This window comes from Sceloporus occidentalis, unplaced genomic scaffold (assembly GCF_023333645.1).
Source record: "Sceloporus occidentalis isolate IW3139 unplaced genomic scaffold, rSceOcc1.0.p SCAF_365, whole genome shotgun sequence".
Taxonomy (NCBI): domain Eukaryota; kingdom Metazoa; phylum Chordata; class Lepidosauria; order Squamata; family Phrynosomatidae; genus Sceloporus; species Sceloporus occidentalis.
Genome location: NW_028317345.1, coordinates 303,441 through 316,167, shown reverse-complemented (window position 1 = coordinate 316,167; position 12,727 = coordinate 303,441). Strand labels below are relative to the sequence as shown.

General features: G+C 45.0%; 1 protein-coding gene across 1 annotated transcript in view; it reads left to right on the top strand.

Moving 5' to 3' along the window:
• The first annotated feature begins 376 nt into the window (after positions 1-376).
• LOC149273597 (inositol-tetrakisphosphate 1-kinase) overlaps positions 377-12,727 on the top strand; it is a 33,346-nt gene continuing 20,995 nt past the window's right edge. The window contains exons 1-2 of the mRNA XM_089506124.1: positions 377-471; positions 4,604-4,628. Coding sequence (XP_089362250.1) covers positions 377-471; positions 4,604-4,628 — 120 coding nt within the window. The remainder of the gene's footprint in view (positions 472-4,603; positions 4,629-12,727) is intronic.

Sequence of the window (12,727 nt, the reverse complement as noted above, 5' to 3'; positions counted from 1 at the left end):
TCCTTAGCGCAGTACAATGTGTGTTATTATTGATTGATATAGCGTCATCATATTCCTTAGCACAGTACAATGTGTGTTATTATTGATTGATATAGCGTCATCATATTCCTTAGCGCAGTACAATGTGTTGTTATTATTGATTGATATAGCGCCATCATATTCCTTAGCGCAGTACAATGTGTGTTATTATTGATACGAAAATGCAGAATTTTTGTCCGGATGCTTTTTACCTGCTGCCCCTCGTCGGACCGGATCCTTTTAACCCTTTTTGTGCCGAGATCCCCAGCGCTCTTTAACCAGCTCTATCGGTATCTGTTTACGTTCTAGATCCTCGCCTGGCCGCTCGCGCCGGATTTTTGCCGATTCTTCAGACAAGATGCAGACGTTCCTGAAGGGGAAGCGGGTCGGCTACTGGCTGAGCGAGAAAAAGATCAAGAAACTGAACTTCCAGGCGTTCGCCGAGCTGTGCAGGTACGTGCGGGGATCTGGGAATACACGCTGAGCCGGTCCTGGCGGGCCGGTGATCCGCGTAACGGTTCCAGACGCCGGGGAGAGAGCCGGATGTCTCGGGATTTCTCGAAAGCAGCGATCAGTAAGGTGGAGATATTGATGACGATCGTGAATTAACCCATTGATGTATCAGTGGTGTAGCTGTCAGAAGATTACTTTCACAGTTAAGGGGTTAAAATAAACCCCTATATAGTTGTTAACCCTTTCTCGTGCTGATGTTTTGTACTTTTGGACCATTTGGCAGTTATGCCAAGGAGTGCATGTCACTTGCTGAGTGGATCTGTATGGTCTGAGCGGGGTTTAGACCATCGCTCCCCTCTATAAAGTGTTTATTCAGATCCAAACTGGAACCTTAAGGGTTAATCAGATAAGCGCCTTCATATTCTGCAGCTCCTTTTATTAAATGCGAGGAAATATACTTATTGTATGAGCGATCGATATGGAATCCATTAATTTATAGCAGCGTTCCTGATTGCCTTTCAGGTTTTTGGGTGTTTTGGGTTCTGTCTCTTTAAAGCTTGGCCCGGGGGTATTTGGTGTATTCTGCCACCTGTAGAGGGGTATTAAGGGGGGTAACAAGGCACTGTTGCCTCCCATCAGATTGGTTGTTTTGTTGTTTTTTTTTGTTTTTTTTTACCTTGCCTTCGGTGCCACAACAGAGGAGACTGGGGATTATGTACGAGAAGTTATTTAAACTTTAAATGGTCTTGTTGCCATAGCAACCATAGAATGGTCCAATCAGCTGGGCCATTCTATCGGTTGCTAAGGTGAGAGACACTTTTCAAAGTCTGCATTTGAGAGAGACTCGCGCCTGGGAAACATGGCGACATGACCTTGTTCTTCAAAGAGCGGCTGTCCAATCAGGGCCTGAACCTGCCGGCAGATCGGCCCCATCCGGCCCCCGTCTAGCCACCTGTTTCTGCTGCTGTCCTCTTCAGGAGCCGTATGTCTATCCCATGCATGTGGAAATCCCCTCGCTGTATTACCCTCTACCACTTCTGCTGAGAGGCTGTTCCACTTATCTACCACCCTCTCAGTAAAGTAAAACTTCCTCACATTACATCTAAACCCTCGAATTAATCCGATAGCTACATGCAGAGCGACCTCTATGGCTTTTAAGCAAGGCTCCGGTTTTAATCTTTTAACCCCGCGTGAGACCCGAAGAGCCCCCGAAGATAAAGCTTTCCTGCTACTTTGTATCTTGGGGGTTTTAAACTTCTCTACATCTCTGTCCCCGGCTGTTGGTGTCCGAGGGGTTAATTCTGGTGGGTCTGATGGCAGATCCGGCTGCATTCACACTTGCGATTTCCCCCCCCCCCCCCCCCCCATTGTATGTGACAGTCTCTTTAAATAAGGCTACTTACCCCAGTGTAGGGATAATCTGCTAATCCCGCGTGCACAGCACAGAGTATATTCCCGATGGAACGTATCTGTGTTTGTGTAGCCTTTAGGTATCTAATGTGAAATAAAGATCCTCTGGCCGCTGCTTACATAACCCTGCGGGGCGGCCGTTTGGCTGCACCTGTCATGTAAACTTAAATTGAGTGTGTTTGCGAGGCGCAGCCATGCGCGGGATCTTTCCTTCGGGGGTCAGTGAGCCAAATCTGGATCTTCTTCGCTGTCCAAGTTTCTTGAGAGAAGCTGCTAAGCCGGCCTGACTTCTCTGGGAGGTCGATCAAATGGGGGGGGGGGGGGGAGGACTGGAGCTGCTCTGTTGTTACCTAGATAGAGGGTGGTGGATAAGTGGAACAGCCTCCCAGCAGAGGTGGTAGAGGGTAGTACAGTGAGGGGATTAAACATGCATGGGATAGACATACGGCTCCTGGATCTAAGACGAGACCAACGACTGATTAAGGTTTGAGTCGTTACAGCAGGAGAAACGGGAGACTAGACGGGGGCCGAATGGGGCCGATCTGCCGGCAGATACTATGTTTCTGGTAACCCGTTTGGCGTGTCGCTCGGGAACGTATGGATCGTATACCGAGCCGCTGGCGTTTTGGGGGCTTCTATTCTTGCAGTGTTTTGGTAGCACTTTTAGTGACCCTGGCATACAGAACATCAAGAGGGGCAGTTTGAGACCCTTCATTTTTTTTTTATTTAACCCTATTTTGTTTGTAAGTCATCCCGAGCCCTTTAAAAACCCGCTAAGGCCCGTCGTCACGGAAGTTTCTTTTTTACTAAGAAGCATAATTTGATGATGGGAACTGCCCGTTTTGGAACAGTCGGCTGCGTCTGGCTGAGGATGATGGGTGTTGCTCAGGAACTGATATTTTTTTTGACCGGTTTCGGCACTTCCTGTAAACGGGTAAACCTCCCATTGTTCTCTGGCGCTATTCACTCTTTAATGCACTCGAGGAAGTATAAGTTTACCCGGAATCTCGGGGTTTGGAGTAAATTCTGCGTTGGATCGCTCTGCGTTTGAGTAAATTTGCAGTTGTTATCTGGCAGCCTTCGGTAAACTCGCTCGGGTGATTACCACTCCAATGTCTGAAAACACAGAGTCGCTGATAATGCAGACAATGAGTTTATTCTCGTCTGAACTTGACCTGTGCGCTCAATCGATCCTGGGATATCGCTATCAGCGAGGTGGAGAAGGAAGCCTCTGCTGAGATATTTGTTCCTCCCCGCAGGGATTCCACAGTAATGACACCTCTTTAAAAAAACAATTAAACCTCTTATTTGCATCAGCAATGGACTTTGTGGACTTTACTGAGAGGGTGGTAACAGATTATCTCATTCATTCTCACGCTTACACTGTGACATTCACTCATTCGCGTGCTTACACTGACGCTCACTCATTCACAGGCTTACACTGACTCATTCATGGTTACACACTGATATTCACTTCACTCATACACACATTTGGGCAAAAGGAAGAAAAAAAATAGTAAATGAAGGCAGAATGTGTGATTTATAGACAGGTCACTGAATGAACCCGGGGTGACAGGAGCGCCCGGTTTGTGTGAATCCGCAGCAGTCGGCCTTGTAAGGCTTTCCGTCGTGTGGCTGCGTTCGGCGTTTCTAGAAAGAGAAAGACCCCGACAAAGGGATTGGATTCAGCCGCAGAAATCGGGGAACAACCTGACTGTTTCTTTAAAAATTGCAGCTTTTTTATTTTTAGATGTTTTTTAGAAATTTATTCCACTGTAACCATGGCGATATTACTGCTCATGCACTTTTTTTAATTTTTTTTTATTGATTAACGTTTAAACCTTAATCAGTCGTTGGTCTCGTCTTAGATTCATGCATGTTTAATACCCTCACTGTATTACCCTCTACCACCTCTGCTGGGAGGCTGCTCCATTTATTTACCACCCTCTCAGTAAACTAAAACCTCCATCTAAACCTCTGGCCCATCTGCACTCCCCCTTGTAAAAGCTGTTCATTCAATTACTTCCTATGTTATAAATATACACTACTTTGGGTGATTTGAGGGGTAATTATGGATGCGATCGGTCAGGGAAATAGATATAGAGGGCAACATTTTCTTTTTTGCTCCGAGCACTCGGTGCAGAGGAGGGAAGCCTCAGCCGATGGTCTCACAGTGAGGCCTAGTTTGGTTGTCATGGTAACCAGCCGGCACTCTGACCCGTGCGCTCACTTCCTTCACTTCCCCGTGTGCCGCTGACAGCCTAATTTGGGCCTTTTTCCTGTTTTTTTAGATCCCCCTCTCGCTCCTGGATGCCATTATCAGGTTGATGATGTCATCAAATCACTAAAATAAGAAAAAAAAAGGCAAATATTTATTTGTTTCATCTATCGGTCGTTGGTCTCGTCTTAGATTCAGGAGCCGTATGTCTATCCCATGCGTGTTTCAATGCCCTTGCTGTATACCCTCTACCACTTCTGCTGGGAGGCTGTTCCACTTATCCACCACCCCTTGCGCTTATTGTACCATGGAAAAACCATAACATGGGTAATAGTCTGGTTTGTGGAGATAAGATTTCATTTCTATACCCCCTGCCCTTTTAGTTACATACGTCTGTCATTATATTAATATATATATATATATATATATATATATATATATATATATATATATATATATGCATATTTATACTTTTATGTAATGCCATATTTTTTATCTTTCTAGGAAAAGAGGAATCGAGGTCGTGCAGGTGAGTTCTGTGAATTTTTTGGTTCTTTGTTTTTTTATTGTTTTAAAATATGTAACCAATTATCGATACATGCTTATCAAGTTTGTAAAAGTGTTCCTCGACTTGAAATAAACGAGTTATTCCAGAAACATCGACGTGGAGACCCTAGAAAGTATTTCGCGTTCCTGCGATGGTAATAAGGACCGGGGCGGGGGAAGTTGGTGTATAAATACGGGGCAAGTTTCTGTGCCAGAAAAAGGGTCTGGATATTTTTATTTTTTTTTTGAAAAGCAGAACCTCTAGGGCTATAAATAATAGAATAAACATTAATATTTTAGAGCTTCTTGATCCAAGGGGAAATCTGATTGCCTTTTGGCACCGAGCAGGATTGCCCCTCCCCCGGGATTGCCTTCTTTTGGGTAGGGTAGGTAAGGGTTAAACTTGCGTTTGTGTGGGGTTAAGGTAAATTACTAGGTTAGAAACGGGTATTTTGAAGAAAATCCGTATTATTTATCCCAAAGGGCCTTCGTTAGTAATTTAGGCGGCCAGCGATGGGAACCATTTAGCGCCCAAAGCGTTTTGGCTACAATGTTACATTGTTCAGATTCTAGCAAGAAAGGCTGAAGGGTTATTGGTTGGTATGAAGGAGATCTGGTTACCTACGGTTAGCCCCAATTGGTCCGATGGACGTCCTCATAAGACGCCCCGCGCTTTAGGTCCGGGGCACGAGATTCTAAACGAGATCCGTGTAATTATGGACAATAATTGTATTGATTCCTAATGAGAAGCACCTAGACAAATGAGACCCGACGAGGCGAGAAGAAGTTCTGGGGGATGCGGGTTTAGCGAAAAATGTCTTCGCTTTCCCCAAAAGGTGTTCCTTTCCAGCTCCGCCGCTGGTGAGAGTCTGGCGGAGAGCTTGAAGCGAGGTTACGGTCTAAAGGCCATCTCCAGTGTTGATTCATAATGATTAACCCGCGGATAACCGACCTGAGGCTCTCCCGGCCCCTGTGTGCTTACTGCTCCCAAATTCCAGGCTGGCCGAGCCTCGGTTAATAAGCCATCGATGACTAAAGCCGTTGGCGGGGCGATTGTCACTCATGATAAGTGGATGTGTGCTCTTTTATTATTGCCTATTTTTATGAAGTGCAGGGTTTTATCATTATTATTCACTTTATAAAATATGGTACATTTTTGGTGGGATAGGTCTCATTAACTGTTTACCACTCTACCCATAAACCTACACGAAACTTCCCAAGTATCCCTGTATGGTTTGTCTAGTCCCTCCATGGTCTCCAAATCCCTGTGCCCCTCTTTCCTAGGAGCGCAGAATGTTTGCTGAGTGTGAGTGTCTCTCACGGTGTCATATTTGAGTCAGACCCAGTCACCCTCTTAGACCTAGAGAGCCACAGAGGACCTACTCCTCATCCACCGCCGCTGACGGACTTCTTAATCCATAGCGTGGAGACCTGATATCCGCGTTGGTTTGAGTGGAAGCGATACTATAGTGAGACCTTCGATCTCCCCAGGTGGCTCATTGAGAGTTTTGGGGCGCTGGGGAGGCCAGTAGCCCCAATAAGGGGGAGCTGCACTCAACTGCCACCCAACTTCATGAATTCCTGGTGTTCTTCTCCGGTCGTAAAACAATATCGATCGATGGAAGCAAACTCATAAAGGAGGCGACATCGGTGGCACGGTGGATAATCGTTACGGGAACCGGAAAACCCTAAACGCAAGATGATCAGTAAATGATTTTAACCAAAATACCAGTTTATTTGGCTTAGCTGCTGTGACCTGTTCTGTTCATGTAGTAAAGAAGTGCTGCAGAGAAATTTATTAAAGAGGGCCAAGGGGAATGTTTAGAACATTTAGTTCTGGATCTCCGTGTCACCAACGGGGCCTCGGTTTTCCACCCCTCTCGTGGGGTATTTACAGATCAGGAACGGTGCCTCGGATCCGACGGGGAAGGATCGTCACGTTTTCGGTTGCCAGGGAACCGCTGTTTTCTTGAAACATCGGAGATGGTTTATTTTCACATGAAATATTAATGGTAACAGCTTACGAGCGGAGCATCGGGGAGAACGTGAGACGCTTCTAATGCCGAGCCGGAAAAATCCCGCAGACGTCAGGATCCGATCGGACCGAGTGACTTGGCGAAACCCCCTTCTCCGAGACATGATTTATTTTTATCTGCGTGCCAAGTTGGTCTCGGCTCACAAAGACTCCGGCCGATATCCGGGTGACGGGGATGTAGGTCAGTGTCTTGCCACCAGCTAAAGTTTCACAGCACAAAACAAGTCGAGGCTGTCGAGATTTATTGAAAAGGCCGTTGAGACCGGAATTGGGAAATGCACCTCGTCGGGTAACGTGGATAAAGTAGAAGAACCAAAGAGGTCCAACTGGCGTATCTTTAAGTCACTCGCGTTGTCCCGATTAGACGCTTCACCGTTACAAGTTTGGTGTCATTTCAAAGAAAATTTAAATCTCTCACTCTCACTAACTCTCTCACTCTTACTCGCTCTCAATGCCTTCCTATCTTCTGCGCCGACCGCTTCAGTGTCCCTGTCTCCTTTTCGACGGCTTCGCTTCTTTCCTTGGCTCTGTTGTCTTCTTGCTTCGTTCTTTTCTCGCCGGGATCAGCTCCGTTCACCAGGACTTCCCGGAGCGCTTCCTCAAAAGGGGCGGGGCCTCCGCGCACCCCCCTCTCCCCCAAATTTCGGTTCCAACGCCAGCAAAATCACTATTCCCAAAGGCTATCAATTAATGAATCGCATCGCATGAGCCATTTTAGCCGTTGTGCTTATTACGCTCTTGCTGTAGCTTTTGGAAATCCCATTTAATGCCTTCAGGATCTCCCCCGATGACCGCAGGTGATCCGGCCAGTGTCGGACCGAGCTGTGATAATTACAGAGCCACCTGCGTGCTTGAAGACCGTCTTGGGGTGGAATCTGTGGTTTTTTTTTAGTTGAAACTCTGGCCTGAAAGACCCAAAGTGAGATCCTGTGTCTTACTCGATTCCCTTGGACAATTAGATCGGTTTTGTGTCCTGCTGCAGGATCCCGTCTGTCCTCAGATCACCCGGCGCTGAGAATCTGTTAATGACGGTTAAAGGTGAATTGTCGCTAAACTGATTAACTCCGGCATGTAAAAGCCTCTTTGTGTCCCTCCCGCGGATTTTACTTTTACCCTCTTGGGAAACGTTTCATGGTTTCGTTTTTGTAGAGTTATACAATTAAAAAAAAATATATATATATATTTAATTTTATTTTTAGAGAATAAAAATATTTATTGTATTTGTGGGGATTACGGTTGGTCCTCGAAGGCCAGATTCCTTTTTAAGAGGCCTTGACTTTAACGCATATAATACCTGCGTGGTCCCTTTAAATATCCGCCGTGTCCCCGGCAGAACACATCTCCTGCCACGTGGTGCACCCCTGAATCAGTGTTCTGGGGGTCTCTAACGAGATCCCCCTGTGCACATGCGCAAGTAGCCGGTCAGTAGTATGAAATGTCAGACCACGGAGGAGATGTTGCTCTGGAGCTGCAGCTTCTCCTTGACATAAGTTCTTTCTTTTTATTTTTTGATTAATTGATGCATTTAAAGTACTTATTCTTTTTCATGCAAATTGGTGAAAGTGCGTTTAGTCCTCAGGGATTTCCTTGTTAGAACTACCCTTTTATATACAATTACTGAAAAAGCAGCGAGATTTCAAGTTATTCTGTTTCCCCCCATAAATACATACATATTGTATAATATAAATATATACAATATATATACCCTTCTCACCTGTATGGGTGGTATATGTGTCTTCCCCAACCTCAGGTACTTTGAGGGTTCTGCACAGTATTTGAGATCTTGGTTGTTCCTAGTTTTTTATATATATATATATATTTAGCAAGTCCTTGTGTAACTAAAACTCCCATCACTCGAATCAAACCAGAGCATTCAAGATATTTTTTGCAGGGGGGGGGCATTATGGTAACTTTTCGCCACCCAATGAGTTAAAATCTGTAATTTTTTTTTTTTAATAACCCTGTAAGTAAAGCAATGCATTTGCTATAACACGGCCGTGATAGATGTTTGGTTTGAGCCCATAACATGCTGGGTGCACCCGCAGAGCTGCGTGTATTTAAATGTAGAAATAATAGTTTGGATCAAAAGATAAGAGAAAAAAACAAACAAAACAACTGAAAGAATATGTACATGAGAGCGTTTATACAGCGCTGCGGAGTATGACGGCGCTATATAAACCAATAAATAATAACCTGTTTAACTAAGCTTGTTCTCCGCTGTGTCTGAGCCGCAGGGTTTGGTTCCGGGTTTGGTTCCGGGTTTGGGTTTGGTGCCGGGTTTGGGTTTGGTGCCGGGTTTGGGTTTCCTGATAACGTTCCCGCTCAGACCTTTCGGTTCCGTGTCATCTGTTGGGTCTCCTGCGTATGAGAACCTTGGGGAAGGCAGATGGAACTCCGGGATTCCGTCTCTCGCTCCTCTGCGTTCTTTTAATTCAAAATAACCGGAGCGGAATTCGTTCTAACCTAGAAGGGTTTGTGCCGGCTGGACCCGTAGGAGCCGGAGCGAGATGGATTCAAGACCCTCGACCACGACGATGCTACGGAAAGGTTCTTCCTCGCCCTGCTTATCGTCGCGGCCCCGGAGGCTTAAATCGTGTTTGTCACGCTGTCCCCTGTGATTTAGTTGATGTTGCACAGAAACCTTTGCTTCGCTCCGTTTAGTTTAGTTGCTGATTGCGAACATCTGAACTTCTTCAGGGTTTTGGTAAAGAACATCGAGAACGGCAGAATCCCTCTGTCATGCCGAGAGCGGCCGAGGCGGTCAGAAACCTAGAATAAGCCCCATCCGGCCCCCGTCTAGTCGCCCGTTCCTCCTGCTGTAAAGACTCAAACCTTAATCAGTCGTTGGTCTCGTCTTAGATTCAGGAGCCGTATGTCTATCCCATGCAGGTTTAATACCCTCACTGTTACCCTCTACCACTTCTGCGGGGAAGCTGTTCCACTCATCTACTACCCTCTATGTAAAGTAAAACTTCCTTCCATCCCATCTCAGTCTCTGATCCTCTAGTGTAAGATTCCGGTCTCTTGTTATGTATTTAAATGTTTCCATCACATCCCCTCTCTCTCTCCTCTCTTTCTATCTCTCTTCACCCATCTCTCTCTCTCTCTCTCTCTCTTCACCCATCTCTCTCTCTCTTTTCTCTTCTTTTCTCTTTTATCTCTCCTTTTCTCTTCTCTCTCTCTCTCTTTTCTCCCCCAAGCCGGACATCTTAAGATCCATTAGCCTTCATTGGAAAAACAACCACCGTCCGTCTGTCTGTCCATCTTGATCTCCTCTCGGTGTTCAGGAATATTTTCCTTAGGCCGGGCGTGAAAGATACGATTCCCAGACAAAACAATCTCATTACAGGAATACATCGGTCATAACTTCCTCCGGTCTGCGGATTCCACGGGACCGGCGAGGTTTGTGACCGAAATATTATCCCGACTTTTCTTTATAAGAGCCTTCACGTTTGCATCACTGTAGAAATCATACATTTTGTGTTCATGGTTGGAAACGGCGCATGCTGTTAAAATATTTTAGTGGCACAAGGCTAAGATAACCCATGGAACTTAAGAGGGTGGTAGATAAATGGAACAGCCTCCCAGCAGAAGTGGTAGAGGGTGATACAGCAAGGGGATTAAACCCCTCAATCTAAGACGAGACCAACGACTGATTAAGGTTTGAGTCGTTACAGCAGGAGAATCAGCGACTGGCCAGGGGCCGAATGGGGCCGATCTGCCGGCAGGTTCTATGTTTGTATTTTGAATTATCATTGAGTGCGGCCCGTATGTAAATAGGTAGAGATATTTGTGAAAATAGAATTTCTTTTCCTCCTTCCTGTAACGTTTTCGCCTCTTCTCTGTCCTCCCCCGCGTTTTGGTGGAAGCCAGTCTTACTGGAAGCTGTGGTATTTCTTTTTTTTTTAAACTGGGATGTCTGCGGGGCGGCGGATGTCACCCGATATGGGTGTTTGTGAAAGGTAACGGTGTTTTATCTCAGCGAGTCACGGAATGCAGTCCCTTGCGAGCCGTGTAAATCTACTGAGATCGCTCTCCGCGTTCCAGCCGGTTCCACGTGACGCGTGCGCGACTCGCAGATCCTCAGACACCCGCCGGGCTCGTCATCCTTTGGCCCGTCGGGCGTGTGATGAGATTTGGGAGGAGGGGTCCCCAACATTTCTGTCTTCCAATACATAGAATCCATACGGTGTGATGATTACATTACATTCTATATCGAACGGTGTATTAAACAAATAGTTTGATTTCACATGGAATATTAGTTGAGAATTCTATGTATGCGTGTATATATATATGTGTGTGTGTATATATATATGTGTGTGTGTATATATATATGTGTGTGTGTATATATATATATATGTGTGTGTGTGTGTGTGTGTCTGTGTCTATGTATAGGTGTTTGTATGTGTGTGTGTCATGTATAGGTGTTTGTGTGTATGGTGTATGTATAGGTGTTTGTATGTGTGTGTGTCATGTATAGGTGTTTGTGTGTATGGTGTATGTATAGGTGTTTGTATCTGTGTGTGTCATGTATAGGTGTTTGTGTGTATGGTGTATGTATAGGTGTTTGTATCTGTGTGTGTGTATGTATAGGTGTTTGTATCTGTGTGTTTGTGTGTATGGCGTATGTATAGGTGTTTGTATCTGTGTGTGTCATGTATAGGTGTTTGTGTGTGTCATGTATAGGTGTTTGTATCTGTGTGTGTGTGTGTCATGTATAGGTGTTTGTGTGTATGGTGTATGTATAGGTGTTTGTATCTGTGTGTGTATGTATAGGTGTTTGTATCTGTGTGTGTATCTGTGTGTGTGTGTCATGTATAGGTGTAGGTGTGTGTGTGTGTGTCATGTATAGGTGTTTGTGTGTGTATGTATAGGTGTTTGTATCTGTGTGTGTATCTGTCATGTATAGGTGTGTGTATGTGTGTGTGTCATGTATAGGTGTTTGTGTGTATGGTGTATGTATAGGTGTTTGTGTGTGTGTGTGTGTGTGTGTCATGTATAGGTGTGTGTGTGTGTGTGTGTGTGTGTGTGTCATGTATAGGTGTGTGTGTGTATGGTGTATGTATAGGTGTTTGTGTGTGTGTGTGTGTCATGTATAGGTGTGTGTGTGTGTGTGTGTCATGTATAGGTGTGTGTGTGTGTGTGTGTGTGTGTGTGTGTCATGTATAGGTGTGTGTGTCCAGAACTACACCCAATTTACCTTAAAAAAATAACAAAAATAATTACATTAAATCCACAAATATTTCTCCTGTTTAATGTTTTTCTTGCATTATAGAGCTGGGAGTTTTAACTGCTTGTGTGCTGTACAGTCCGGCACCCGCGCTATAGCAGTTAAAGGGACACCGCAGTCCCCTATTGCAGCGCTCCTAATCCATGCGGATTGAGGGGAGACCCCATAAAAGAGGTTAGTTTGCCCCCCCCGTGTGGGAGTTTTGGGTGAGGCTGTCCCCGTGGGCCATCGCCATGCGCTCCGCTGTAATTATATCGCTGTTCCGTGGCGCGTTATCACATAGTAAATAGTGTTACGGGTGGTGCCGGGAGGCGAGTTTCGCTGATGGTCCAGGTACGACGATCGGCGCGTAGCGGCTGTCCCGTTTTATCTTGATTTTCAGAAGGCAGAACGTTCTGTCGCTCAGGCGCCTCCCTCTGCGCCTTTTTTTTTTTTTTTTTTTGACCATTAACAATCCTTATTGCAACCCCAATTTAGGAAAAAATGCCGGCATATTATACAATCATAATAAAATATACTAATAAATAGCATGTCGTTATAATATTTGCAATTGAAGATTATGAATTTTTTGGGGAATTCACATTTCTAAGATCTCTTCGGGTCTTGAGGCGAAAAAAGACCAAAAATGATTAGTGCTGTAAATTATATTTATTATTTTTATTATTATTATTTATTTATTATTTTTTTTTAAATTCTAATTATTTAAATAGTTTTTCCATCATGCAGGAGCCCATAATATATCCCTTGATTAGCTACTGAAGGCCGTTAACGGATCCAGTCCTGCTTCTCTTTGTAGTGACGATTAACCTGCGACGTT